Source organism: Aedes aegypti, chromosome 3, assembly GCF_002204515.2.
Source record: "Aedes aegypti strain LVP_AGWG chromosome 3, AaegL5.0 Primary Assembly, whole genome shotgun sequence".
Lineage (NCBI taxonomy): Eukaryota > Metazoa > Arthropoda > Insecta > Diptera > Culicidae > Aedes > Aedes aegypti.
In genome coordinates this window covers 8907454-8934153 of record NC_035109.1, presented here as the reverse complement: position 1 = coordinate 8934153, position 26700 = coordinate 8907454, and the positions used below count along the sequence as shown (strand labels likewise).

General features: G+C 36.7%; 1 protein-coding gene across 1 annotated transcript; it reads left to right on the top strand.

The window, feature by feature from the left end:
* Nucleotides 1–2117: 2117 nt before the first annotated feature.
* On the top strand, nt 2118–3604 carry LOC5571901 (protein giant). Its single transcript, XM_001653766.2, has 2 exons — nt 2118–2151; nt 2246–3604. Exons 1-2 carry the CDS (start codon nt 2118–2120, stop codon nt 3442–3444), a joined length of 1233 nt encoding a protein of 410 aa, XP_001653816.1. The 3' UTR covers nt 3445–3604.
* Nucleotides 3605–26700: the final 23096 nt, after the last annotated feature.

The window sequence follows — 26700 nt, the reverse complement described above, 5'->3', positions numbered from 1 at the left end:
AAAGATTTCACTCAATAATTCTTCAGGTTTTTCAGCTGATTATTCCCAGGAATGACTACTGACATTCTTCTATCAATTGCTTCAGAGAGTATTTTGAATATCTACATACAGTTACAGAACTCCCAGAGTTCTACAAATTTCCGCCAAACCAGGGACGAAAAAAAATCATTTTCGCTATACTTAATCCATTGACACGATGCAGATAACACAAAAGTAGATGGAAAAACTAACAACGATGACCGCTAGTTGTTGGTGTTTAAGATTTTCACTAGCAGATGAGCGACAATTTTGGAATACTTAGTATGCTGTGATACATGGAACTAACGGTATGATGAACGATATCGACCATATCGGAACGTGTTTAGTATGTTTTGTGCAAAAGTGACAAATTCCTGCACGCTTGAAAAAAGGTAACACAGATCTGAGTACGACTCATACAAAATCAGGCTCTTCTAGACAAACACATAATTTGTGTAAGTTTTACACGTCCCTTAAAATCGCACCTGTGCAAAATTCTTCTTCTTTTTCTCATGACTCTCTCTCTCTTTTTATGACACATATGGCTGCTCGATATTGCATATCATCTCTGTGTTCCAGAAAAAAAACCGAAAAAGAAGAAGAAGTCAGTACAGAAACGATTTTTCAGGATATGGAAAAATTATACAAAATATGTATTAATCCAAAAGAGCCCGTTGTGTGTGAGTCGTCGTACTCAATTCTGTGAAATTTTCTTAAAGCGGCTCGAATGAACTTTCATTTGAAATCATTTCGTTTTGAGTTTCACAGGCAGTTGAGTAGCAGCAGGTCAAAAAGAAACTGACAATCTTGTAGCAAGCGATATGACAATCTTTGTTGTGTTGTGGATTTTTGTTCATGTTGAGAATCTCATAGCCAAGGTTTATACGATGTTTCTAAAAAAAGTGTGAGTAATGTAAACTCTTGCTACAATAATTCTGAAAGATATTTTCAAACTACAATGTCATTTACAGAATTAGAATAAAGCTTATGAAGTTTTTTTTTACTTATCTCGTTTATTTGGCAGGCTCAGGCGCCGTAGGGCATAACAGAGCCGAAATCTTTTCTTTTTTTACATTATTTACATTTTGAAATTTGAACTTATTTTAAAAACTATGTTAGTTTGCGGAAGTTTTAAGGTTAGTTAATACATTTGTAATAGGGAAGGAAAGGATTTATCGGGATTTCTTAAGCTACTTAGAATACTATGCTGATGAAGCTTGAAGGGACAGGATGTCCAGATCTGTAATGAAACTAAACAGAAACGGTTTGTGGGAGACACGACGAGAAGAGGACAATTTGAAGGGGAAAAAGAAAGACAGGGAACGAACACAATCAAACTCGGATATTGATACGCTTCAAAAAAGCTTATGAAGTTAGAGGACATTGAATTTTCCAAATTTAATTTGTCGCAGTCCTTATTTGATGTGTAATGCTACTATCTGGGCCTTTTTTCAGGATCCAATCAAAATTGAAATAATTGTTATTACCAAATCATCCCTACTCGCTCGGGAAACCCGACAAAAATTTTAAAAGCAATCTCTTTCCCATTCCTGAATCCAGGAGAAAGGAAACGACAGGGACAGAACCCCTTCAGATGCATGAGGGACCGCAAAAAGTCACAAGTGCTGCTAAATCGGATCTAGCCGTAGAATATGACCCGAAAGACGGGAGAAAGTGAGAGAGAGTGGAAATCTCTCCTCTAAGCAAGGCAAGTGTGCCAGATCGGCCGATGATGACCTTTGTCTGTCGTCTCTTTCACACCACGGCACCTTTTTTACGGCTTCCATACATCCTAGTGCGTGGGAGAAACGGGCACCGGTTGCTGCGATGGTCAGAGCGAAACGGAACTACCAGGAAGAGAGTGTATGAAAATTTTGCAAAATGTATATTTTTGCATATTCTTTCGGGAGAGAAAGGGTTCGCCGGTATAAAAGGCACTTGCGGTGGTCAGTTCGCGGCCACTAGAAGAAAGAGTTTAGAGTGAGGCGGTCGTTTTGGTTTTTGAGTTAGATTACCTGAAAGTGGAACGAGAGTTTTGAAAATTTATGAATAATTAAGTTGTGCAGTGAGTGAAGTGCGTTTGGTCTATTTATAATAAGATGATTGCTCAATTTATGATGGATCTAAAAACAGGTAATTAGAGCTTTTTATATGTTTTTCTTTCAATCAAAATTTTGGATGAAAGGCATGATCACTAATTTATTGAAATTTTCCTCAAAATTTACAGATCATCGTACAAGTCCTTCCCTGTACTTTCCGCACTCTCCGAAATTGAGCGACAGCTGCCGACCCGATTCGACTGACTCGGGAGTTCTGGATCTATCTAAGCGTCGTGATTCCGTGGATACTCGAAAAACTCCGTCACCATATGCTAGCTTCAGTGAAGAAGGTTCTCCGCCGTTGCACCGATCGCATCCCAGTAATGCTCTTCTGATCAACTATCATGCTGCGATCCATCATCCTCATCATGAGCTACCGCTGAAAGCTCCACTGCCATTCGAATCACCGAACCATCTGGATAACAGCAGACTTCCACTTTCATCGGGATTCCATCCCAGCCAGAGTCTACACTTGCCACAACACCCTATCCTCCCAAAGCAAGAAATCCTGCCCCAACGCCCAGAGCTTACGCCATACCTGATGCGACCAGATGCCATTCAACAGCAGTCCCAGTTTCAACACAGTCCGCTGCATGCGTCCCGTGAACCAGATTCTCTCTCCGAATCCGGTTCGGAGGGCCATGTCATTCCCAGTGGCTTGAAATTACCACTAATCAAGCAATCCAACGAATCATCCTCAAACGGACCGTACCCAATGGTAGTAGGCCGTGACGGAAAACTCGCGCGTCCGTTCAAAGCATACCCCAGAGATCCACTTAGCCTTGCAGCCGGCTTCATGGCCAGTGACTCCCTACTTGACGCCAACTCTGCCGAAAAGTACAACATGTTCCGGAAGCGGATGCTGGAGCAGATTCACGCCGCCAATGGCGGTCATCCAACGATTTCCAACCCGAAAATGCGTCGCCTTAACAAATCCCTCAGCGACACATCGGAAACGGAGAGTGTTCCGGATAAAATGCCGGAACCATCATCGCTGCCGCCGAAAGCCCTTCCCTCCGATCAGCACCCCAGCAGCGACGCCTTAACGGCCAATCGCAACGCGCAGATCGGAAGTAGCAACGACGCTAACGATGGCAACAGCAGTAGCAATGGCGGACCGGCAACCAAAGACTCCGCCTACTACGAGCGCCGCAAGAAAAACAACGCCGCTGCAAAGAAATCGCGCGATCGACGGCGCATCAAAGAGGACGAAATCGCCATTCGGGCTGCCTTCCTGGAGCGGGAAAACATCGAGCTGAAGTTTGAACTGGCCGCGGCGCGGAAGCAGCTGGCACTGTATGGCGTGGTGACGGGAGGATCGCCATGAAGCGATTGCGATTGGATTGGGTGGATTCCAAATTGTAAATAGGTGTAAAGTTCCTTTGTTTGAGCCGAAGTTTCCTAAGATTAGTGTGGATAAGCGAACGAGACTGTATAATATACTTAAAGACTGAATAGTATAAGAGTATAATTAGTAATGATAATGAATAGAAGCTTTATAATAATAGAATTCATTATTATTTGATTTATTGGAAAGAAATGTCATAAATCTGTCGTTTATATTATGTAGGTCTAGCAGAATACAAAACGCCATTAAACTTTTCTTAACTAATTACGCATTAATTTCGAAAGAGTTACGCAAAATGACCATAACACTGGCACATGTGCAATACTGGGACACATTTACAGTATCGAATATGTAAAATGCACCAAATCTGTTTTACCCCCAATTTTTGATAACTATTGAAATAGTTGTGTGGAAACAATAGATTCAAAAGTTACAGAGAGATTCAATTTTGACAAAAAAAAACGAAGACGAAAAGTGGTCTAGCAGAAATACTACGCGTCATTTTGTTTTGGACGTTTTGGTGCTTTTTTGCCAAAATTCAACCTATCTGTAACTTTTGAATCAATATATTTGGTAATTTGTAGTTCGCCACAGAAAAATGAAAATAATCTGTTGAGACTCGGCTTTGGTGCATTTTATATGTACACTACATACGAATATTTTAAATTTTCTCTACAGTCCACTATTCGTGTTCCGTTTTATTCCCATAACAACTGAACTAAATTTTAGCTTGATTGATAAAACTATAATTTAGCGCCATCCGTTGAAAGTTTTTATGGAGTTTACTGTGGGAAAACTTACTTTACAAGGAAAACGCGCCAGAGGTTATCCACAGAAAGTCTTCGAGTTCTTTAAACTCAAGCATGAGAAAAAAAAATATTTTCTTATTTGTCTTATTGGGCCTAACTACAGTCAACTCTTCCTTTCACAATATTCCGTAACCGGATATGGAGTTAGAGAACCATAGTAAAACTTGGCGTGCATGGCTACCTCGATGGTCCCTTGGATAGCATATCCACTACAACTCGATAGCTCCCTTACTCGATGACCCCATCAATATCGAGTTACGGAGAGTTGATTGTACCACCATTAACCTCTCTTCCAGCAGAATCGTATTTTTACAAGTCTTCAAAAAGCTCTTCTTTCTTGGAGTCGATTATGATCATTGGTCATCTGATTTTGATATTACGATGTTCGTTGGTTCGATGTTATACAAAATGTTTTATGTTTTTTTTTTGATTTGGCTGATATGGGGTAACATTGACCACCCATGTGAACAACGATTGGTACCAGTCATTTAGTTTTTAAGATATTTTAAAATTATTTGATCTGATTTTCTTCATTATAGAGGCTTTCACCTTTAGGCAGGTTCACCTCTTAAGTATTTTAAAATGAAATACACCTTGAACCACAGAATACGCCTAAAGGTATGCAATTTCCTATGGAAATCATGGATTTTTCATAGCAATTCGTCAATTTTGCTGAATGGAGAATGCATATGAGAATCTTGACAACGGTTTCGTTTGCGGCGATGCCATTTTCAGTAAAAAAAAATCACATTTTTCCTCGCTTATATTATTTGTAGAACTCATGTGAGACATGAATTTTTGGTTGTGTCGTCCATAAATATGGAAATCATTGTTTCAAAAAGTTAAAAAAATACACATGAACAAGAATAAAATTTAATTTTTATTAGCTCATGAATATAAGAAACAAAAGCACCATTCATGTATTGCAAATATTCCTACATTTAGATTCGAACTTCTTATTAGGAGGGACATTGCGGTAAATGCTACCACGTTTTACAGTACCGTAATCCGGGGTAACATTGATTTTTTTTTTTTTTGAATATTTATCAAATATTTTGTTTGAAAATGCAGATGTTGAAAATTTTATATTTTTAAAACAAGTACTGCCACCCATAGCTCGTGACTATATACTAGAGTGGTTCAAAAATCGTTTTTGCTCCACACCGCTCATTCGATTCTAGTTCAAATTCTGAGTGTCCTCCCAAAATTTGAGCTCATTTGGATGAAAACTGAGACTGCACAAGCCCTTTAAAGTTTATATGGGAATTACTATGAGAAAAGCAAGCAATTCATTCAATTGGTCATTATTTTTGCCCATGTGCTCTTGGGGATTAGAACTATGTGGATACTGTGAGATAAATTCACCAGCTACAACTCTGCTGAAGACTGTTTTTAAATTGGACGCCCCAGTAATTAGTTATTGTTTTTCGAATGAGTTGTAAAACTTTGGCTATAATTATTGGGCTGTTCTGCAGGCATCACTGGATATATGCAGTAAAACATAGTAGCCATGATTTGTGCGTGCTATCTTTCGCGCCATGTGCAGCAATGTTGCCTATTCAGAAGTTAAATGAGCACTGCTGAAGAATTTGTGACTGGATATAAATCAATAACTAATTACTGAGGCGTCCGATTTGAATACGGTCTTCGGCAAAGTTGTAGCTGATGAATATATCTCACAGTATCAACGTAGCTCTTATCCCCAAGAGCGCATGGACAAACACTATGACCGATTGAATGAATTGGTTGCTTTTCTCATAGTAATTCCCATATAAACTTTAAAGGGCTTGTGCAGTCTCAATTTTTGTCCAAATGAGCTCAAATTTTGGGAGGACATTCAGAATTTGATCTAGAATCGAATGAGCGGTGTGGAGCAAAAACGATTTTTTGAACCACTCTACTATATACTGTATTTTGTTTTTTGAAAGATTTAAGCATGTTTAAAAATATGTTTTAGGTGATTTTTTGATTTAGCATTTAGCAACATTGATCACCTATGTAAACAATGTTCGGTAATATTGAAAATGTCGTTACTTACTTAAATCATGGTCCCCGAAGCCGGATATAAAGGCTTACAAGTCATTTATTTTTTAGGTTATTTTAAAATTAAAAACACCTCGAGCCATGGAATACGCCTAAAGGTAGGCAATTTCCTAAGGAAATTCTGTATTCTTAATAGTAATTCGTTAATGTTGCCTAATCAGTGGCGTAGCTAGGTTTTGGGGGCCCGGTGCGGAGATAGATTTGGGGGCCCCTCAAATAGAGGTTTTCTAAATATGCCTTATTAGCTTACACATACCTACATATTTTTGTCAAAAACGTTTAATATTACAAAAAACGTGATTTAAAGGTCAAAATATATTCTGCTAGTAAAAATTAATCCATACGAGGACTTAGCCAGGAAGTCCGTCAGGAAGTACTTTTTGATGTTATGTCTGTTTTTGATGTTATGGAAGTAGTTTTTGAATATATCTATGAAGCAATTGCTGCATAAGTTCCTATAAATTCATGTTTTAAAGGATGTTTGAAGGAATTCTTGGATAACTTTCTGTTATGATGTACAATATTTAGTAGTTTGTTTACGGTTATACCTAGACGAACGCTTTGAAGGCTCGTAGAAAAATATCTCAATTCATTGGAAAATAGGCGATGAAACGGCTCTATTTTAGTATTGCGCAAATAATTGATTTTTTTTGTGGTTTTTGATGCAGATCTACGAGGCAATCAAGATGAAATGTTTGATGTAATTATTGATATTATTTTATGAGGAATCCCAGCGAAACTCATAGAGGTATCGTGAGATAAAATTTTGGAATTTACCTTGAAAAAAACATGCAGGAAATCTTCTGAAGTAAAAAAAAATTCCTTGAACTCTGTCAAAATTTCAGAAATGTATGTATTTTTTTTTTTATTTTGGCGAAACTCCTTATAACAGAAGTCTTGTAAGAATATATAACAAAAATCTAGAAGAAACTGGTAGAATCGCTTAGAAGTTTCTGGGAATATTACTGCTTTTATCACTTGAAGAACTCATTGTAGGAATAGGGCCGGATTAACAAATGTGGGGCCCATGGACCAGAGTCTTTCCTATAGTATATTTGATTGATTAAAGTTTTTATGAAATTTTTAGAACGAGATAAAAAATGGGGAATATAGCACGGAAATCCCGTATTACCTTAATGTTTTAGAAAAGGTTCTAATTACCAGAAGTTACACAGATAAAAATCTGATCCCCAAATCGTGATTTACAAATCATGAAATTCATAAATTGTTTAGGTCATAATATCATGGTTCCTGGAGTCATAATCATGATTCTTCATAAGCGTTACATCCAGTGTGAAAACACTAAGTGGCGCAATTTGCTACAACTCATTCGTATCGATCGATCACTCTTAATTTAAGATGACGAAGAGGTTGAGTGGTAGAGTAGGTGGCTTACAATCGGAAGGTAATTGGCTCGAATCTCAGTGTATGCTATTTTTTCTTTATTTTTTTTATTCTGTCGATCATAGACGGATGCGCGACTTAGCATTTTTGGCATTTGAATCATGATTCCGAGCAATCAGCAAAAAAAAACCTTACGCGTGTGTTGCGTTACGGCAATCTGACTCATGGTATCATGAGTCCAAATCATAGTGTATTTTCATAAGATTAAAACACACTGGTGGAATCATGATATCATGAGTCATAATCTTGTTTTTGGATTCTGATTTCTAACCGTGTAGTTTTGAACTGCTTTGAACCTTCCATAAGCGCGAGTAGAGATCAATATGTACACTAAACCTACCTTTGAGGAAAAACGCTTATAAAATTTTCCAGCCATAGCCACTCCGTACAAATTGTATGAGAGCCAAGAAGCAAACCAATCTTCTATAAATTATGTCTTTTTCAAACTGAAAAATGATTTAAAAATTCCATAGGAAAGCATGGAAACAGTACAATATTTTAGTACACCCAACTCGAAATCTACCAAAGTGTCTTTTTCTTTCCAATTATAATTCAATAAAACTAAATTTAAAATATATCAAATTTATGTTGCATTCCCTTACTTTTCGACGTATTTATTCTGTACAATTCAAAAAATATGTACACCGCATTTTTTTATTTTTCAATTTCGATTATGTTTAGATTTGTGTAAAAGAATACCAAACCAAAAACTTTTAGAAAAAAAAAACAAAAACTGTAGCTCTCAAATCGAAAAAAGTAGGTCAAATATGCTTCACGCTTTAGAAATCCCTAAAAATCATTTGAATTTATAGCTAAAGTTAGAACGATTTTATCGGTTTGTAATAATTCTTAAATGTTCAATAATAATTATTTTAGACGCATTTTGTGGGGGCCTGGGGGCCATGGCCGTAAATACAACCCTGAATGGATGAAACCATGAAGAGCTCCCTGGGAAATATGAGGGACGTATCTAAAAGAATACCCAATTATCTGAGGAATTCAAACTTTTTATATAAATATCAGAAGAAAAATCGTCAAATAAATTTCAGAAAGTATATTTGAAATAAATTAAACAAAGAATCCCTGAAGCTTAGTGGTAAAGGAATACTTAGGGAAAACACGGGATATCTTGGCCAAAGGTACGCCAAGAAATCCTTCAAATGGTTTTTTCAGTGGGCTCCTCAATGGAATTTGTGGTTGAAACCTTGATAAATTTCTAGAATGATTTCTGTAGGAGTTCTTGAATTAACCTTGAGAAAATCCGGGTATACATTTTTGGATTTCCTGTAGCAATTTCATTGAAAATCACTTAATGAATTTACAACCACATAGGAACGCTAGATAGATTATTGCTAGAAATATTATAGTGTATTTCTTTCAAAAATTTTAGGAAAATCCTGCTGGCATTGCTTAGAATATTCTGTACAGTTTCTTATGAAAGCGCCGGAACTTCCCTGGATTTGTTGCTTATGTTTATTCCGAAGAAATAAAGAATTTCTGCAAAAAATCCTGAAAGAATTCCAAAATGAATATTTGGAAATATTTTCTCGTTTTTTCTTTTTTCAACGTTATCTCAAAAGAAATCCAGAGATTCCAGAGACGTTTAATAAAAAATAATAATAAATCCATGGCATAATTGTATATAAATTACCAGGAGAAATGTTCTAAGAAATGCCCTGATGAGTTATTCAAGGTCACTTGAGAATAAGTTTGGTTGATTTTTGGTAGGTATTTTTGGATGATTTAAAAAATAAAATCTTATAAATGTAGTACATTCAATGTTCAAATAAAATAAATAAATCAAAATTTGTAAAATTAACTTTTTGTGTTTTATCTGTTTTACTCAAGTTTGTGCCCTTAATATTTTTTTCGCTCAGTCCGTAGTGGTCTTGGATTTAAAAGAAAATTAATATTTGCATCTGCCTAAATAGTCGACCTGAAGTCGTATGCTTACTCATTCTACAAAATGCATGCTTTTGAGAATATCTCAAACATTTAAATTTGAACAAAATGTACACCTTTAGCATTTAATGCATTCATGTATATACTATTGAGAAGGTATCTGTCAAATTTCTAAAATGAGTGACAATGAGAATGGTTAGTATCGTAAGAAAATATTTCACCAAAATTTCACCAATGTTCCAGATTTCTGGAGGCCCACAAACTTGGGTAGATTTGATTGGAAATCATAATTCATAAAGTATTATATAAATATAAATAATTATGAATGCAAAGCCGTAATTACACTCAACATCTTCAACATAGGTATTTGAGCCTACTTAAGTATCTACATCAGGGCCCCGTTTAGCTATTAGAAGACTCGTGCTATCGATTGAACTACAACAAGGGAAATAACTTACACTGCAAATATTCGTGGAGGTCCCTAAAATGTGGGATAGATTTAGGGTGGGCTGAGGGCCCCGGTAGGACCGTGACCGTGGGCCCTTCATTTTAGGGGCCCCCAGTCACGGTCCTCCCGAAGCCCTCAGCCCACTCACTCTAAATCTATCTCTAAAATATTAAAAGTCAGGGATAATCAAAGGGCCTTTGAACATCGTAGATCCAAGTCTGCTTGTCATGCTACTTTGTTTTTGGATCTTACAAATTGCCAGTTTCTCAAAGCTATGTCGAACTTTTAATGCTATAAGATATCCGTACTGCAATTTTGGGGCCCCTAGAAGCTCGGGGCCCGGTGCGGACCGCACCCACCGCGCCCCCCTAGCTACGCTACTGTGCCTAATTGAGCATACTTTTGAAAGTTTTGACAACGGGATCGTTTTCGGCGATGCCATTTTTAGTAAGAACCCCATTTTCCTTGCTCATATCGTTTGCAGAACTTATGTGAGACATGAATGTTCGGTAGTGTCATCCTTGCCCATTGAAATAATTGTTTCGAAAAGTTGACAAATTTACGCATAAGGTAAACGCAATTTACGCAAAAATCTTCACTTTCATTAGCTTATGAATATAAGAAAGAGAAGCACCATTCATGATTTGGAAATGTTCTATAAATAAATGGCGATACAAACTTTTTACGAGATGGGTCATTCCGATCAAGGGTGGAGGGCGGCTGTCAACTGGGAGTAAAATTGAAAAGCCGCCAACCAGAACCAGTTTTAAGGCTTAACGCGAAAAAGTAAAAATAATTATTCGCAAAATTACAGGTAATCAATGCGTTTAAAAGATATTATTTGCAAGTAATTATTTGCTACGTGCTACTGCAGTGCGCTGTTGGCAATTTAATCATCAAATTCTGCAAAATTCCCAGAATGAGTGTTTTCGAGAAAATTGATTACGCCTCAACCATTGTTTGGTCGTAATTTTATATGGTTGTTTACTTTTTAGAACCAGCGACACGTTGGGGTAGCAGTAAAGAGCCGCCAGTACCTCCCTTGATTCCGATCAATGTTACCCCGCTGATCAATGATACCCCGGATTACGGTAGGGTAAAAGCACCGGTTTTGGCCAATGTAAGAGAAAATGTCAATAAAAATTAAATGGGAAGCCGTATTTATACTACACATATGTCAAATGCAAACTTTCAATCCATATTATCTGTGTAAAATATCAAAACTGAGCTAAAACCATTTTTTCGCTTTGAAAATCCCGTTGGTCAATATAGGCCAACGGAACCAGTTTCAGCCAGAGATTTAACTTCGGTTCCTAAATTGGCCAATCGCATTGATTTCTCATTAGAGTGGTCAAATTAGGAGTGCCCTGGCTAAAATAGGTGTATGGGAGTTAAAATTATAAGGAAAATGAATTGTTTTTCTTATGTTTGGATCAATTTGGACGAGAATGTAGCTCTATCATGTGAATGTGATCTACTGAACACTAAAGGTTTCATGCTGATTGGCTATGTAAAACGGTGTATAATCCACTATGGCTACAACTGGCGTATGGCCAAAACCGGTGCTTCTACCCTACCAGAAACAAAAATGTTCGTTACTCAAAAGCAGTAGCACCAATTTGCTTCATTTTTTTTTTACAACAGATTCTCATCAAAGTATTGTTCTGAGAGGTGGATAATCGAACATGTGAAAAATGCTGTAGCCAAAGACATTTACGTGGATTGTTCCTACCTGTCGACCCCCATAGGAATTTTGAAATAGGGGAGGTGTACCAGTTTTGGCCACCATAAGGAAAAATATTGTTTATACATAAATCAAACGACCTTTGGTTACTGTCAATACATTAAACGAAAGCTTTCAATCCATGCTCAGCAGGAAAATGATTTTTTTCTATTGTTTTCTGAGAATATTTTGCGGTTTCCAAGAATGTTTCCGTATCATCTTAAAGCAATTTAGCGAACACTAAACAATTGGCAACCATATATGTCGTAAAACGGTATATAATCCGGGGTGGCAAATAACTGGAATATGGCGAATACCGGTACATTTTCCCTATGTCTGAAAAAAGAAAATCAAAATCGACATAGATTCCTAAAATGAAAGAGTTTTTTTGAGAATTTGTAAAAAATGGAGCAAAATGGTCAAAAAATTTAAAAAAAAAGTTCTGGTAGTTTTTTTTTTGTGGTAAAATATTATGCAGTCGGTTAAGTGAGGTTAATCAAAAGGCCTTCCGCTAATTTAGGCAGTGATTCGAGGTATGAACAACATTAATAAGTTCGCTCAAAGTTTTGATTTTCTATCAATAAGGGGATAGAGACATTTTACATATTTATTACATTTGGCTTGAATGCCCTCAATGTGATTTTTGAAAGTTAAATTCTTATCTAGCATGAGTCCTAGATACTTAACTTCATCTGACCAATTTGTTGGAACCACTCTCATCGTGACAACATGTCTACTTGAAGGTTTCAAATAAAGAGCTTTTGGTTTATGCGGGAATATTATTAGTTGAGTTTTGGAAGCATTAGGAGAAATCTTCCATTTTTGCAAGTATGAAGAAAAAATATCCAAACTTTTTTGCAATCGACTACAGATGACACGCAGGCTTCGTCTTTTGGCGGAAAGGCCTGTGTCATCCGCAAACAAGGATTTTTGACATCCCTGAGGTACCTCAGGTAAGTCAGATGTGAAAATATTGTATAATATTGATCCCAAAATGCTGCCTTGGGGAACACCAGCTCTTATAGGAAGTCTTTCAGATCTGGAGTACTGATAATTAACCTGAAGTGTACGATTTGACAGATAACTTTGAATTACACAGTTCGACAAAAAAAGTCGATCTGAATGCACAGAGACCGCATACCCGGGCTTGAAAAAATAAAAATAAACAAAAATAATGGCATTTTCAGAATTTTCGTGTCTGCCCCAGGTAAATTTTAAAATATACTTGAACATTTTGCATTTTTAAATCAAAAATCTAATCTAATCAATAACCCGACACAGTCTTTTATTTTGAGGACAGCAGAATTCATATGCCATATTATGTTTTAAACTTGAAATTCAATATGAAGAGTTGTATTTAGATTTGTATGGACTCCCCCACCCTCCTTTTTTGTACCCTCTTCATTTTTAAGGTATTGCAAATGATGGAATGTTTGATATAAATGGTTGAAATAAGCGATTTTAGTGATTCTACCATCCATTGGCTATCTCTCCAGAAATATCGTGGTTTATGAACAACCCCTTTACTATACTATGGAACCGTCCATAAATTGCGTGTTTATTTTAGGGGGGAAGGGTCTGTTCAAAGGTTACGGTTCATGCAAATAAAAATAAAAATTTGAAGAGTTGACCACAAGGGGAAGGGGGATGAAAACTACCAAAGATATAACCACGTGGTTCATGGAGGACCTTGCAGATTATTTTATGTCTTGTTCACTATGATGACTGATAATATTTCATTTGGTCACAAAAAATGCCTTTTAATTGTTATTGGACTTTTAAGCATTTTCACAAATATCAAAAATAAACATTTTCAAAACGAATTTATGTTTTGTTCACGAAGATCTACAATTCCTTGAGAACAAGTATAGTTCGTTTGCAGCTACATTATCTTCTGCAATATTTTTTGTACATCACGTTTTTGTACTTTTGCTACAATGTAAATTAGAATTTCGGATTGAGAAAAATAAAATGAAATATATGTTTCATGATACCTTTTATTAACCTTTCTTCTACATGTATTGAACAACGAAATATTTTGTTTTGATTGGTGATTGTCTTTTATGTTCTTTTGGATTGTCATTGAAATCTAAATGTGCTCGCTCACCCTGCTCGTCTGAAAAACATCCAAGGTTTGAAGGAAATCTTGCATGATGACAAATCAAAGAATGCATTTTCAATGTAACATTAATGTCTAATTTTTTTATAGCTAGCCATCATGTTACTTATAAGTTCTTTGTTGTTGTTAGCTCTATGGTTCCCCAGAAAACCAGCACAAACAACTTTGAAATTTTGGTAAGCAGATTGTTCATCAATTGTTAATATGTTATCAAAATCAGTGCTTTTGAATATACCGGGTACCCCCGTTGGTTTGACCACATTTAATCTGAACACTTTTTAATTTGTACCCCGCTAATTTGCACGTCGTTCAGATTAAAAATGGTTCAAACGTCATTTAGCTCATGGAACGGAGTAAAGTGAAATGGAACGTTGTGAAACGGAACGCAAAATCAAAACAAAACAGCGAAAGAGGTTACCAGAAACTCGATCCTAGGGTGACTAGATGTTCAAATTAAAAATGAACCCCGATGGTTTGCATGAGGTACCGTTCAAATTAGCGGGGGTGCACGGTATTTCGAATCTTAGGCTCATCTCAACATTCATGTGACTTAATTTTGGGAAAAGATCCTTCAGATGCTCCGTCACTTTAGAATTTTGGCATTCAGGGTAATGGGGTAGAATCGCAAACACAATGATTAATTTTAGACAAATCTTTGATTTGTGGATCCCTTTTAAAGTACTGCTTGTACTTGTCAATTACCAGTGGAGCGAAGTTTATTTGCTTGTGCCTTGGCATGTTGAAACCACAAATGTTACACAAAAGACTTCTAACCAAATCACATTTTGAGTTATCCATTTTCACCTGCTACCCACTCGAAAAATGCAAGTTTGACAACAACAAAAATCAACCGTTTTTTATCAGCCCACTGCTAAGTAGCCATGTTTTTGTAGTGAGCATCAAACTGTTTACGAGGCTCACCATAGAAAAACGATTCTATTCAGTGTTAAATGTTTCAATACAGTACCAGAATTACGACATAAAATGAGTTTTATTCATCTAACAGTTTATTTGATAAGTTACAATCATTTAATGCACATCTGTTTCTCAAAAATAACGTTTCATACGAAATAGATGAGAAAAACATAAAGGTGCATTTCATTTTCTTTTTCCATACGAACTCTGATGTCAATTTCGACCATCTTCTCCCCGGGCGCATTTGAGATTGAGTGTGGCAGCAGGGCGTATTTGAAACTGCTAGTGCAGAAGAGCGATAGTGATGATGGTTCGTGTGAAAGGACGTAGCAAAACGGCGAAGCTGATGATAGTCAAACCAGAAAGACGAGGTCTAAAGGCTCAATCGCTGCTGTCAAACTGAAGGAGACGAAAAACCGAGGGCGCAACCATTCTAAATTTTGATGAATGGCGCATGATTTTTTATTTATTTTAGCATGTTTATTTATGTTCAGCAAAGGTAATATTGTAATGGATCATATAGAATTGAAGTTATATCCAGGGAATGTCTGAAAACTCAGTGCAGTGCCAAAAACAAGCGTGCCACTCAGAAATCGATTGTGCGTCTCCCATTCTTTGCGAGTAAACTCAAAGCAAGGCGCAGGAGACAATTTGTTTTTGTGCGAGACAAAGCAAAGCACAATCTCTACTCTTTCAGTCTCTTTCGTGAAAGCACAAAATCCACTCTAGAATATTTTCAGCAAAGCATGCTTTGAAAGCGGACAAGCTTAATAAGTGCTTTGCAAAATCTTATTGTTGTGGATCTTGACATATTTGGTAAAGTCAGAAACATAAGGTGGTGACGAATTATGTTCAACGTGTTTAAGAATTTTGACAGTCACATATTAATGAAATGAATTCAAGTGAATTTATTTATGCGTGTACGAAACGCAAAGAGTGAAAATGAGAGAACTCGATACCATGCATCCCAAAGCACATTGCGAGTCAGCACAGCCAGGGTGCAGTCCAGAGAAAAATACTCCTACACGTCTCTTTCGAATTTTGGGTGCTATCTCGCAGCAGCGCGTGTAGCACCGAAGAAGATTTGAGTCGCACCCCATCCCTGGTTATATCCGCTTAACTTCAAATCGATTTTAAAGAGAATGTATAAGTTTTCACATTCGCCCTAATTCTGACTATGTATTTAATTTCAAGCGTTTGCAACTGTGAGTCTGCTTAAGTTAGCGTACATCTCTTTTCGCCATTCTAGATTGATTTTCCCGAAACGACTATTTGTTTACTAACATTGAATTGTCTTCAGGAACCACTTCCCAGTGGAAACCGAAGATGGTGGCTCGTTTTTTCCCATGGGGTAGTATTGTGGTGCCAAAAGCATGTTTTTATAAATTGATCTTACCTGTAAATCGTTGGCTAGAAGGTACAAGTATTGTTTGTTTTACAATTAATCAATGTGAAATGTACCGATTTCCAATACCTTCAATTTCAGCATTGTATATCCTTCAATGTTCAACACCCAGAACAAAGCAGTTTACGGCACCATATCGATAGGATATTCATAAGAATATTATAGTTATCATACAAGCATAGGATTAATTAAGAATTAGTTCATAGTCCGTTGATCTGATGAGTGGTCGAATGTCCATGGCGGAATCCGAACTGTTCATTGGCAAAAAATGAATTTTCGTTGATGTGGGCCATCATTCTGGTTCAAAATAACCTTTTCAAAAAGTTTACTAATGGAGGAAAGCAAACTGATTGGACGATAGCTAGAAGCTTCTGCAGGATTTTTGTCTGGTTTTAAAATTGGAACAACCTTAGCATTTTACAATTTGTCAGGAAAATATGCTAATTGAAAACATTTGTTAAATATATCAACTAAAAATGATAAGCTACTTTCTGGAAGTTTCTTGATGAGGATGTAGAAAATTCCATCATCGCCAGGAGTTTTTGAGCTTTATCGCAATTAGTTAGTAATAATTTTTGTTCCTTAATTGTGCAAAACGTTTTTTGATTTCTTTCTGCAAATCCTGTTATATAATTTTCATAGCAGGATTGCGAGTGCGTTGAAATTGCCTTCTCCTCACGTTTTTAAGACGTATCAAGAGTTCAAGATCATCGTCTATTATCACGGATACAATTTTTACTTCACATTTTGGAATTACAATACTTCTGGCTTCAACAAAGGAATTTGTTAAAGTTTCAAGAGCATTGTGAATATCAAGTTTAGTTTGTAATGAAATGTTAACATCAAGATTAGAGTCAATATACGTTTCATATAAATTCCAGTCGGCTCGAAAATAATTGAAAGTGGAGTTGATAGGATTGAGAATCGCTTCATGGGATATTTGAAATGTAACAGGGACATGATCAGAATCAAAATCAGCATGAGTAATCAGTTGGCTACAAAGATGACTAGAGTCGGTTGAGACCAAATCAATCGTAGATTAAAGCGATCATATATGTCATATATGGACACCGTGTCAGATCTCGTTCCCAATTAAACATGATTCGTATTGGATGCGTATTCTACAACCATTTTAGGTCTAAATCATGATCTAATTGCTCAGATTACTCAATACGCCTATGAATGATGTTTGAACTCCCTCACATGCCCCATCAAGTCGATCGTTACGATAAACAAAAAAGTTAGGATCTCTTTTGAGTTTAGATCCAGGTTTCAAATACGTTTCAGTAATTACTGCTATATGCACGTTATTAGCCATAAGAAAATTAAAAAGGTCGTCCTCTTTACCATTCAGAGAACGAGCATTCCAATTTAAAATATTTAAATTATTATTTGGATCCAATAGATACGCAAGTTGACAATACCCAACTGTCTTAGACGTCTCTTTAGTGATTTGACCAATTCAGTTGATGATTTGACTTTTCTTTTTATGATCTGTATAAGCTGTCCGGAATTCGAATCAAAGTGTCCGTAATAAGAATCATGAAAAGTCTACTCATTTATATTTATTTATAATTTTTCATGTGGTGGAAACGAAATCTTCATTCGCCATTCGAAAGTTAAGTGAAGGCTCAATAATGTGAGGGAAGCACACAGAATAATTTGTTTTATATCCTTTTCATTGAATTACAGAAATAGTGAACCAAAGTCAACACGGACGGCAGAGTTCTTGTAGCATCGCATAGCATAGCATAGCATAAACGACTGTACAAATCGTGGGTGGCTGTGCAATTCTCAACTCTTTTCGTTTTGAGAAATCTAATAAGTAGTGTCGCAAAAAAAATCGTTTTGGAGTTAACGCTTTTTTTCTACATATTAGAAATTAACAAAACAAGCATCAAATTGTACACCTGGCCACGTCCTCACAATCGCTAAGGGAAGGGAAGGAATGTTAGTTCAACGTCTACTTTAGAAGATACAGGGAACCCAAACTATCTTCATAGACATCACAGGATGAGGTAGTTGTGTTAGTAGGGTAGGGTGGTAATGAGGAAGAGCTCTATTCGACAACTTAGAGCATTATTAGTAATATATAATCATAAATGAGTTGAAATTGGTTTTGAATTTACCTGATCAATCTGGATCACTTCTGTAAGAGAACATTTTTTTTATTAGTAATATTATAAATATAACCAAAAAATAAATGAATAATGGATGTTTGGGTATGAAATAAAGTGAATAATAAAAAAAAAACTTCGGAAATTTCTTTTATGTGTCTCTGTATTTGTACATTTGGGAGTTGGTGTAGAATGATTAATTGCGTTTTCGAATGAATTACTGGTTAATACTTATATATACATTTATTTCCTCAAACAACGCTATTATCTTCAATCATCTGAATCAGTGGATTCCGCTTTTCCATAAATTTTTCAATTTTGTTTGTAACCTTTTCTCTGTCTCTTGCTAAATCTTCCCATTCCTGAAAACTCAGATCTCCATATCTATCGACATTTTGTTTAATAACGTCAAGCCAAGTAAATGATGGTCTTCCTAATTTTCTATAGTCTTTTTTGTACATAGCAGCTAATTTTGACAAATGGTTGTCTTCCATCCGTACTATGTGACTCCAAAATCTCATTTGCAGTGCTCTAACCTTCTTGGTGACCGTTTTTCCTCGTAGTATTTCAGTACCGGTTGGTCTGTCATTGTTTCCTGTACAGCAACTAGCCAATTCCTCTACTATTTGTTTCTCATATTTCCGCATGGATTTACGAGTACGTTTGGTAATAACAGAGACTTGTGATTCAAACGTCATTGTTGGTGAGATTATTGAATCATACAACAGCCTTCCAATTTCAATACTAGGCTTATTTTCTTTAGCAAAGGCAATCACTGCTTTTGACGATTTCACTGCCTTTTTACATCGGGATTTGTTCGTTTTGCGACGGCACAATCGATCTGTAATTGTCACTCCCAGGTAGTCTAATTCGTTGGATACCTCATATATGCGTCCATTGATTGTCAGCGACGGTGGTGTTTCTCCTGTAGGCGTCCTTACAACTATTTTGGTTTTATCATCATTTAGCATTAAATTTGCTACTTCTTCAGCACTGGTAGTATTCTGTCTAATTGCTCTTTATTACATGCGATAATCAATATGTCGTCGGCATACACTAGGATTATCGGGTATCTAATATGATGTACCTGATCCAAGACGAAAAAGTCTCTCAAATCAGCTTCTGTCTTTCGCAGAACGTCCTCCATTATCAAGTCGAATAGATACGGAGAAAGCGGACATCCTTGCTTTATCCCCATGCGGCGATTTTCCTGTGACGTTTTCTGTCCATTCCACAAGGTTTGGTAAGATTCCTCTCTTACGCATTCAACAACTCTACAAATTATTTCAATCGGAGCATTCTTTTGCTCCAATATTTTGGGAAGGTCCCGCAATGAAATTTTGTCAAAGGCTTTACTTATATCCAGTGACATTATGATCAAGTCGTCTCCTGCATTCCATTTCTCTTCTAAAATCCGTTTAGTAACAAAGAGATGATCCATAGTTGACCTCCCGTGAAGAAAGGCCGTCTGGTGATGTCCAATGGGAACTGTATGTTTTATCAGATGTTCAAGTACCCAAGATGCATACATTTTGTACCCCGTGCTACTCAGACATATTCTCCGGTAATCATTTTCATTTTTAGGGTGAGATTTTTTTGGGATCGGTACAAGCAATGATTGTCTCCATTGAGATGGTAATGAATTTTCTGACCATATCCGCTTCAAGATACCTTTGAACTCATCTTTTGTTACAGTATCGGCATACTTTATTAACTCGGCCGGTATATTATCTAGCCCAGGCGCTTTATTATTCTTACTTTCTCTGATAATAGTGTCCAAATCATCGATGTCAGGCATGTTACATTGTACCTCACCAGACATGTCGATTTTTTCTGGTAAAAGAAAATTTCCTTCTTCTCCAATTCTCCATTTACGCATCGAAATGTTCGGTTTCCGAGTGCTACTAGAATTTTTCCTATGCTTTTTCATATACTGATGCGCTCTACTGATTCTTTCACCAACCTTGTAATTTTTCAAATTTTCGAAAAATTGTTTCTGATCTCTGCTTTCCTTCTCTTTACACAAACGAGAAAATGTAGCCTTTGCATTTTTCTTCTGTTTGATTGCACTCTGATTATAGGGTTTCATCTTATTTCTGAAAGACCACTTCTTCACATCCGCCAGCGCTTTTCAGCGAGATGCTGATAAAGGTATTTTATGCAGATCAGATACTGACGAGTTAGCTGCTTGCTTCAATTTATCAACAAAGTTTTTCCACAATTCTGATGTTCCTGTTTGGAAGATGTCAATTTTTTTGTCAGCCAAAGCTTTATGGTAATTTGTTTTGAATTTTTCTTGTTGAAGCAACTTCAAATTCCATTTGATTCGTGAACAATCGTTCAAAGATCTCTTGCCTGACGAAATGTCAGAGCAACATTCAGAAGTATTGATAAGACAATACAGCAGTTTATGGTCTGTGACTACGGTTGAATCCCAGGTAGCATGGACATTCTTCAAAAACAACTTGGAGTTTGTTTTTGTCAAAATATGATCGATTTGAGAGCCCCTACTTCCTCTAGCCCATGTGATTAGACATGATCTGTTGGCCATAGTACTCCTTACAGCAAGATTGTGTCGCCTAAAGAAAAATTTCAATTGTTCGACGTTCGCATTTGATTCAGAATGGCCCAAAAATTTTCCAAAAAGAGAGCTGTCTTCGCCGCCCAGGTCATCTCCTCCTATCTGAGCATTAGTGTCCCCGATACATATGAGATTCTTGAAGTGTTTGATTGTCATAAAACATCGGCCTAGATCACTCAAAAATTTACTGTAGCCATGATTTGAAGCATGTATGTTGATTGGGTCCAGATAGCCGTAGCGGTAAACGCGCAGCTATTCAGCAAGACCATGCTGAGGGTCGTGGGTTCGAATCCCGCTGGTCGAGGATCTTTTCGTAAAGGAAAATTTTCTCGATTCCCAGGGCATAGAGTATCTTCGTACCTGCCACACGATATATACATGCAAAAATGGTCAATCGGCAAAGAAAGCTCTCAGTTAATAACTGTGGAAGTGCTCATAAGAACACTAATCTGAGAAGCAGGCTCTGTCCCAGTGGGGACGTAACGCCAGAAAGAAGAAGAAGAATGTTGATTATCTCAAGGGCAACCCTTTTACCTCTAATTGCGACTACCACCTCAATTTTTTGTATGTTCTCGAAAGCGTTATCCAAACCTACGATTGAAATGTCAACTCCCTTTCGAAGTAGAAACGCTAGACCGCGTAGATGATTACCTCCATTTCTTGAAATATACCAAACGTAATCGTTGGTCTGTAGTTCGGCTGCATCCACATCCACTTCCTGCAAGCATGCGAGATGTACATTTCGTCGCAACAGTGCGTTATTTATCAGATCCCGTTTTGCTGAGTCGCAACATCCTCGAATATTCCAACTACACAGGCTTGGTAAATTTTGAGCATAATCATCGTCAGAAAAGCGAACAACTCCTGTCTGGTATACCTTCGTAATGCTGTGGAATCGGCCACATCCATCGTCAATTGTGTGGTATAATAATAGGGAACCGAATATCGTATTAGAAGTGTACCCAATCTGATCGATTTTTAATTTTTATTTTGCTCCACCTGCTTTTTTTCGTGCTCCCGTTTTTCGTGATTCCGCAGATATTGGTTAGCGCTACACACGCTCAAAAAAGCGTTCTGGAAAACGTGAACTGTCAAAAATACACCGTGAACTACCATGATTGGTCTCGTATACATGATCTAGTTCACGGTGTATTTTTGCTTGTTGACGAGTTCACGCCTGCTGTTCACGGATACGAGAACGGATTTTTTTCTGTGCACCAGCAGAATTTTAGCTAGAGAGTGAATCACCGATGCCTCCGTAGTTAAACGTTCTAATTCGTGGTTTGTTGTAACGGTTCACCGGCAATTGCAACTGGCTAGTAGGTTTATCCCTGGAAAAAATTGTCTCCGAAATTTCGAGTTGGGTTCTACCGCCACCCAGAATGTTAATACGTGATAAAAAAAAGTCGCTAATTGATCGCAGAGAGCCTCTTTCTGACAAAAGGAACAAATCAGAAGCAATAAATATCGCGTTCTGTAATTCGGTTTGTTGGAGAAAAGTGCTTTAATGTGTAATTAAAGACATCGAAGAAATTGTTTTTGTGTGGTGAAATGACGAACGAATGCGCGGCAAAGGCGAAAGAGGAAGACAAATATATCCCAAGGCTGGTTGAGTCGAAGGTTTCCATGGCGAAGGCAATGCCACCTTAGATGGTTTTCGGTGAGATTGTTCTGATTATGATTTTACTAAAAAAAAAACTAAATACGAGCCTGTTTAAAAGAAAACATCTTTTAAACAGGAAGTGTGTTTTCATTACCTTTATCCATTTGATAACGGTAGTGCATGCATGCGGGGCTTATTGTTAGTGAAGGTGACTTCTGAATGGACGTGTCTCTCCAGCCATTCTGAAATGGGTCACTGGATCTGCAATAGAGCTATCACCTTCTAACTCCTGGACTAAAGCTTTTTGCAAGAGCATAAAAAAAGCATTGCAGAAAGATTTCTGCCATAATATCACTGCCGGACAGTGGGTGTTAGTTGGATTACACACACACACAGAAGTGTACCCAATCTGATCTCGACTACTATATTATATCTATATTTGATATTTGTTTTAACGGTTAACCATGCGTCTCCATTGATGCTCTCCTCCCATGAGGCCCTCCAGATCCAGAACGACAAAAACGTATGACCACATCTAAACCAAACCGATCAATTAGAAATCCGGCCCAGCACGAGCCGGCAGATGCAACTGCACGCATGCTCTTTTCCTGACGGGCCACGAGTTGTAATCAGATGATGAAAAGTTCCGCATTTCTGAGCAAATATGTTTAATTTTGGCACGTCATCCCAGAGGCTCTATTTATAGGGGAAGTCTAACAAATGGGAACCCCTTTCAGTGAAATGAATTGAATGGAAAGATGCTGATGATGACGATGGGGTGCCATGCTAGCCAGTCAGCCATCCGGACAGATAGATATAGGAATTGAGGAAGTGAATGGCGAAATTTGTTTCATGTGGGAGGATTATTCGGGATTCCCTTCCAATTGTTCTCGGCGTTATTGGATCGGCCGATGAGGAAAGATTGGAAAGGGTTCAAAGTTCCGTAAGTGATGGCGTGTCTGGGGTTAGGTGACGACCGACCACCACATCGGCGTAAATTGCAGTAGGGTGCTGTCATGTCTAAATTAAGCAAACTGTATATCTCTAACGGGACAAAATGTGAAAAAGGGTGGTCAGCTGAGATAACACTTCCGCATTTTGCATCGGAAGGGACTTTGAGATGGAACGTAATTAAATCTAATGCTGGAAGTTTGGGCGTTCGGATGGGAGGGCATCGAGCATTACTTTTATGGAAAATATTCATATGAAATAAGAGGTGTTTTATCCCAAAAATAATAAGGAAAACGTTATGGCGATGAATGAATATAATGATTCCATTGAAAAATGGCTTAAGGAGAATCGAAATCTAAAGATGGCCGTCCCTAAAGATATCCCTAATCACGTTTTCGAAGTCACTTATCTGAAGAAATAGTAAGCCAATGAACTCATTCTTCTAATTTATGCTCTTTGCTCTGAGTTTGAATAAAAAATGCAATGTTCATGTTTTGTTGCTTCGTTCTTGGGATCTGTGTCCCTGAAGATTTGGCACAAAATTAAACTTCAATTCCAAGTTGTTTCGTCCTTAATGGTGTAAATATTATAAAAATATGTCTGCCAATGTATTACCATTTATAGTTTATTTAGATATTACTTTGGAAATGGCTTTTATTTGTGTTCAGCCATAAAACTTTCTAAAGGGTAGGTGTACCAGTTAGGTGGCTATCTTTCTCGCTATATGCGATTATTAAATTGTGTTCAAATTTTGAATTATTTTTCGTGTCTGTAGTATTCAGATATTAAGTAATTACATTACACTAAGCTACTCCCAATCTTAAGTAGGCCATGACTTAGGCAAGACCTGACATTAGACTTATTAAGGACCATAACTCAATAAACGTTAAAACTGATAACACTTTTTTTTTTTTTTTTTTAAACTTTATTTGAGTGTATTTTAACGCACGAGGGCTAGTTCTACACTTAACTGATAACACGTATTTTACTAAAATATCAGAAGTGGGATATGAACACGTTCCTGCGGAGTCATTCACGGTCGGAAGTTGAAGTTATGGAGAATCTCGGAAGTTTTCTTCCTTCCCAAGACGTCAATAACCAGTCCGATACGCTGAACGCTGAAGTAGCAAACACTAATACCGGAGGAAGTGGAGATGCCCTTACTGTGGATCAAAGATGTTGTACTACAAAACGATCGATAAAGCTAGACGAACTGTCCGCCTTTTTGCCGTTCTTCTCGGGAGCACCAGACGATGACGTTGAATTGTTCATCAATACAGTGGAGAAGACTCGAAAAACGTTCAATGTAGAAGAAGATGTAATGAAATTGATGATTTTCAAGCACCTTCGAAGTAATGCGAAAATATGGCTATCGTCACAACCAGATGTATTTGAAATGAATTATCAAGGTGTAATCAATCTAATCAAGACAACGTTCATTGTGTCCTTCAGCCTGTTTGAAACAAGAAAACAATTAGAATTTCGAAAGTGGAGTCCTGAAGAAACGTTTTTGGAATACTTTGTTGCAAAAAGAAACCTTGCTGTGCCGCTGAAATTACCTGAAGGAGAATTGATCGAATATGCCATTGAAGGAATCCCCGATCGTCATTTGAAAAATCAAGCAAAAATTAGTGGATTTTCGACCGTTTGTAAGCCTTCTCAAAGCCTTTCAAGCAATTCATCTACCAAAGCAAAAATTTTCATACGCAAACCCCCCTGTTTGTTACAACTGTTATTTACCTGGACATATTGCCACACATTGTCGGAAACCGAGGAGCCATCAATCAAGAACTTGTGGTCGAGATGCTTTCCGTAGGAATCCAGTTGAGAGAAAACGTTTTGGAAATGAGAAAATACCAAGGATCGCAGCTGTTCAAAATGATCCAGACTTTGATAACAAGACGGTTGACCTCGAACATGACGGACTGGTAGATATTCATTTGACAGATTTTAAAATTAATTTGAAAGCGTTATTTGATACAGGAAGTCCAGTTTGTCTGATACGCCTTAGTTTAGCAAAAAGAAGAAAATTTTTCCTTATAATAGAAAAAACACATTCAAGGGTATCGGAGAACCTGGACTAAAGATTGTGGGTAGATTAATAACTAATGTAAAAATTCAAAGTTTAACTTTCAGTATTGAGTTTTTGGTGGTTCCTGATTCGGATATACTTTCATATGACGTTATAATTGAATAGTTAAATAGAAAAGAACAAAATTAATATACTTAAATGTCCAATAATGAATGGCGAAGCAAATGGAGCTGAAAATAAGGTTAAAAACATAAACTTGGTTTGTGATTTTAAAACTATCAAAAATGTAGGTGATATTGGTAAAGATCATTTGTCAACGTTAAATAATGTTTTGGAAATGTACTATTTTAACTTCAATCGTCCTATCTATCCTGAAATTAATTACGAGATGAAAATCATGCTAAAATCTGGTGCACCATTTTAAACCAAGGCGACTTTCTCAAAATGATAAAATTAAAGTAGATGATAAAGTTAACGAATTGCTCAAATTGGGAATAATAAAAGAAAGCGATTCTCCTTTTGCAAGTCCCATTGTAGTTATTCCGAAAAAAGATAATGATATAAGATTATGCGTAGATTACCGAAAATTAAATAAAGATACATATCGTGATAATTATCCTCTACCATTAATAGAAGACATTTATGATATGCTTAAAGGAAAGTCAGTATATACAATTTTAGATTTGAAATCTGGTTTTCATCAAATCAAAATTTCTTCTGAATGTACCAAATATACTTTTTTTGTTACGCCAACAGTGCAATATGAATATTTACGGGTTCCTTTTGGCCTTTGTAATGCACCAGCTGTGTTTCAAAGATTTGTTAACAAAATTTTTAAATCGCTTTTTGATGAAGGAAAGGTAGTTGTTTACATTGACGATATTTTAATTGCTTCAGAAACATTAAAAGAACATTTTGAAACATTAAAACAAGTTTTAACAATTTTGAGTAGAAATTTGCTGGAATTAAATTTAGATAAATGTAAGTTTTGTTTCAATGAAATTGATTATTTAGGTTATTCGATTAATGAATATGGTAGAAAACCAAGCAAGTCTCATATTGAAGCTATATCTAATTTTCCACTCCCAAAAAAAAAGACGTTCAAAGATTTTTAGGTTTAACTAGTTACATTAGAAAATTTATTAAAAATTTTGCATCAATTGCTAACCCTTTGTATAACTTA

Bases quoted from the DNA above. Each gene is read 5' to 3' on its own strand.
- LOC5571901 (XM_001653766.2), top strand. From the start codon at position 2,118: ATGATTGCTCAATTTATGATGGATCTAAAAACAG. The intron at 2,152-2,245 runs GTAATTAGAGCT...CAAAATTTACAG, and splicing joins TATGATGGATCTAAAAACAG to ATCATCGTACAAGTCCTTCC.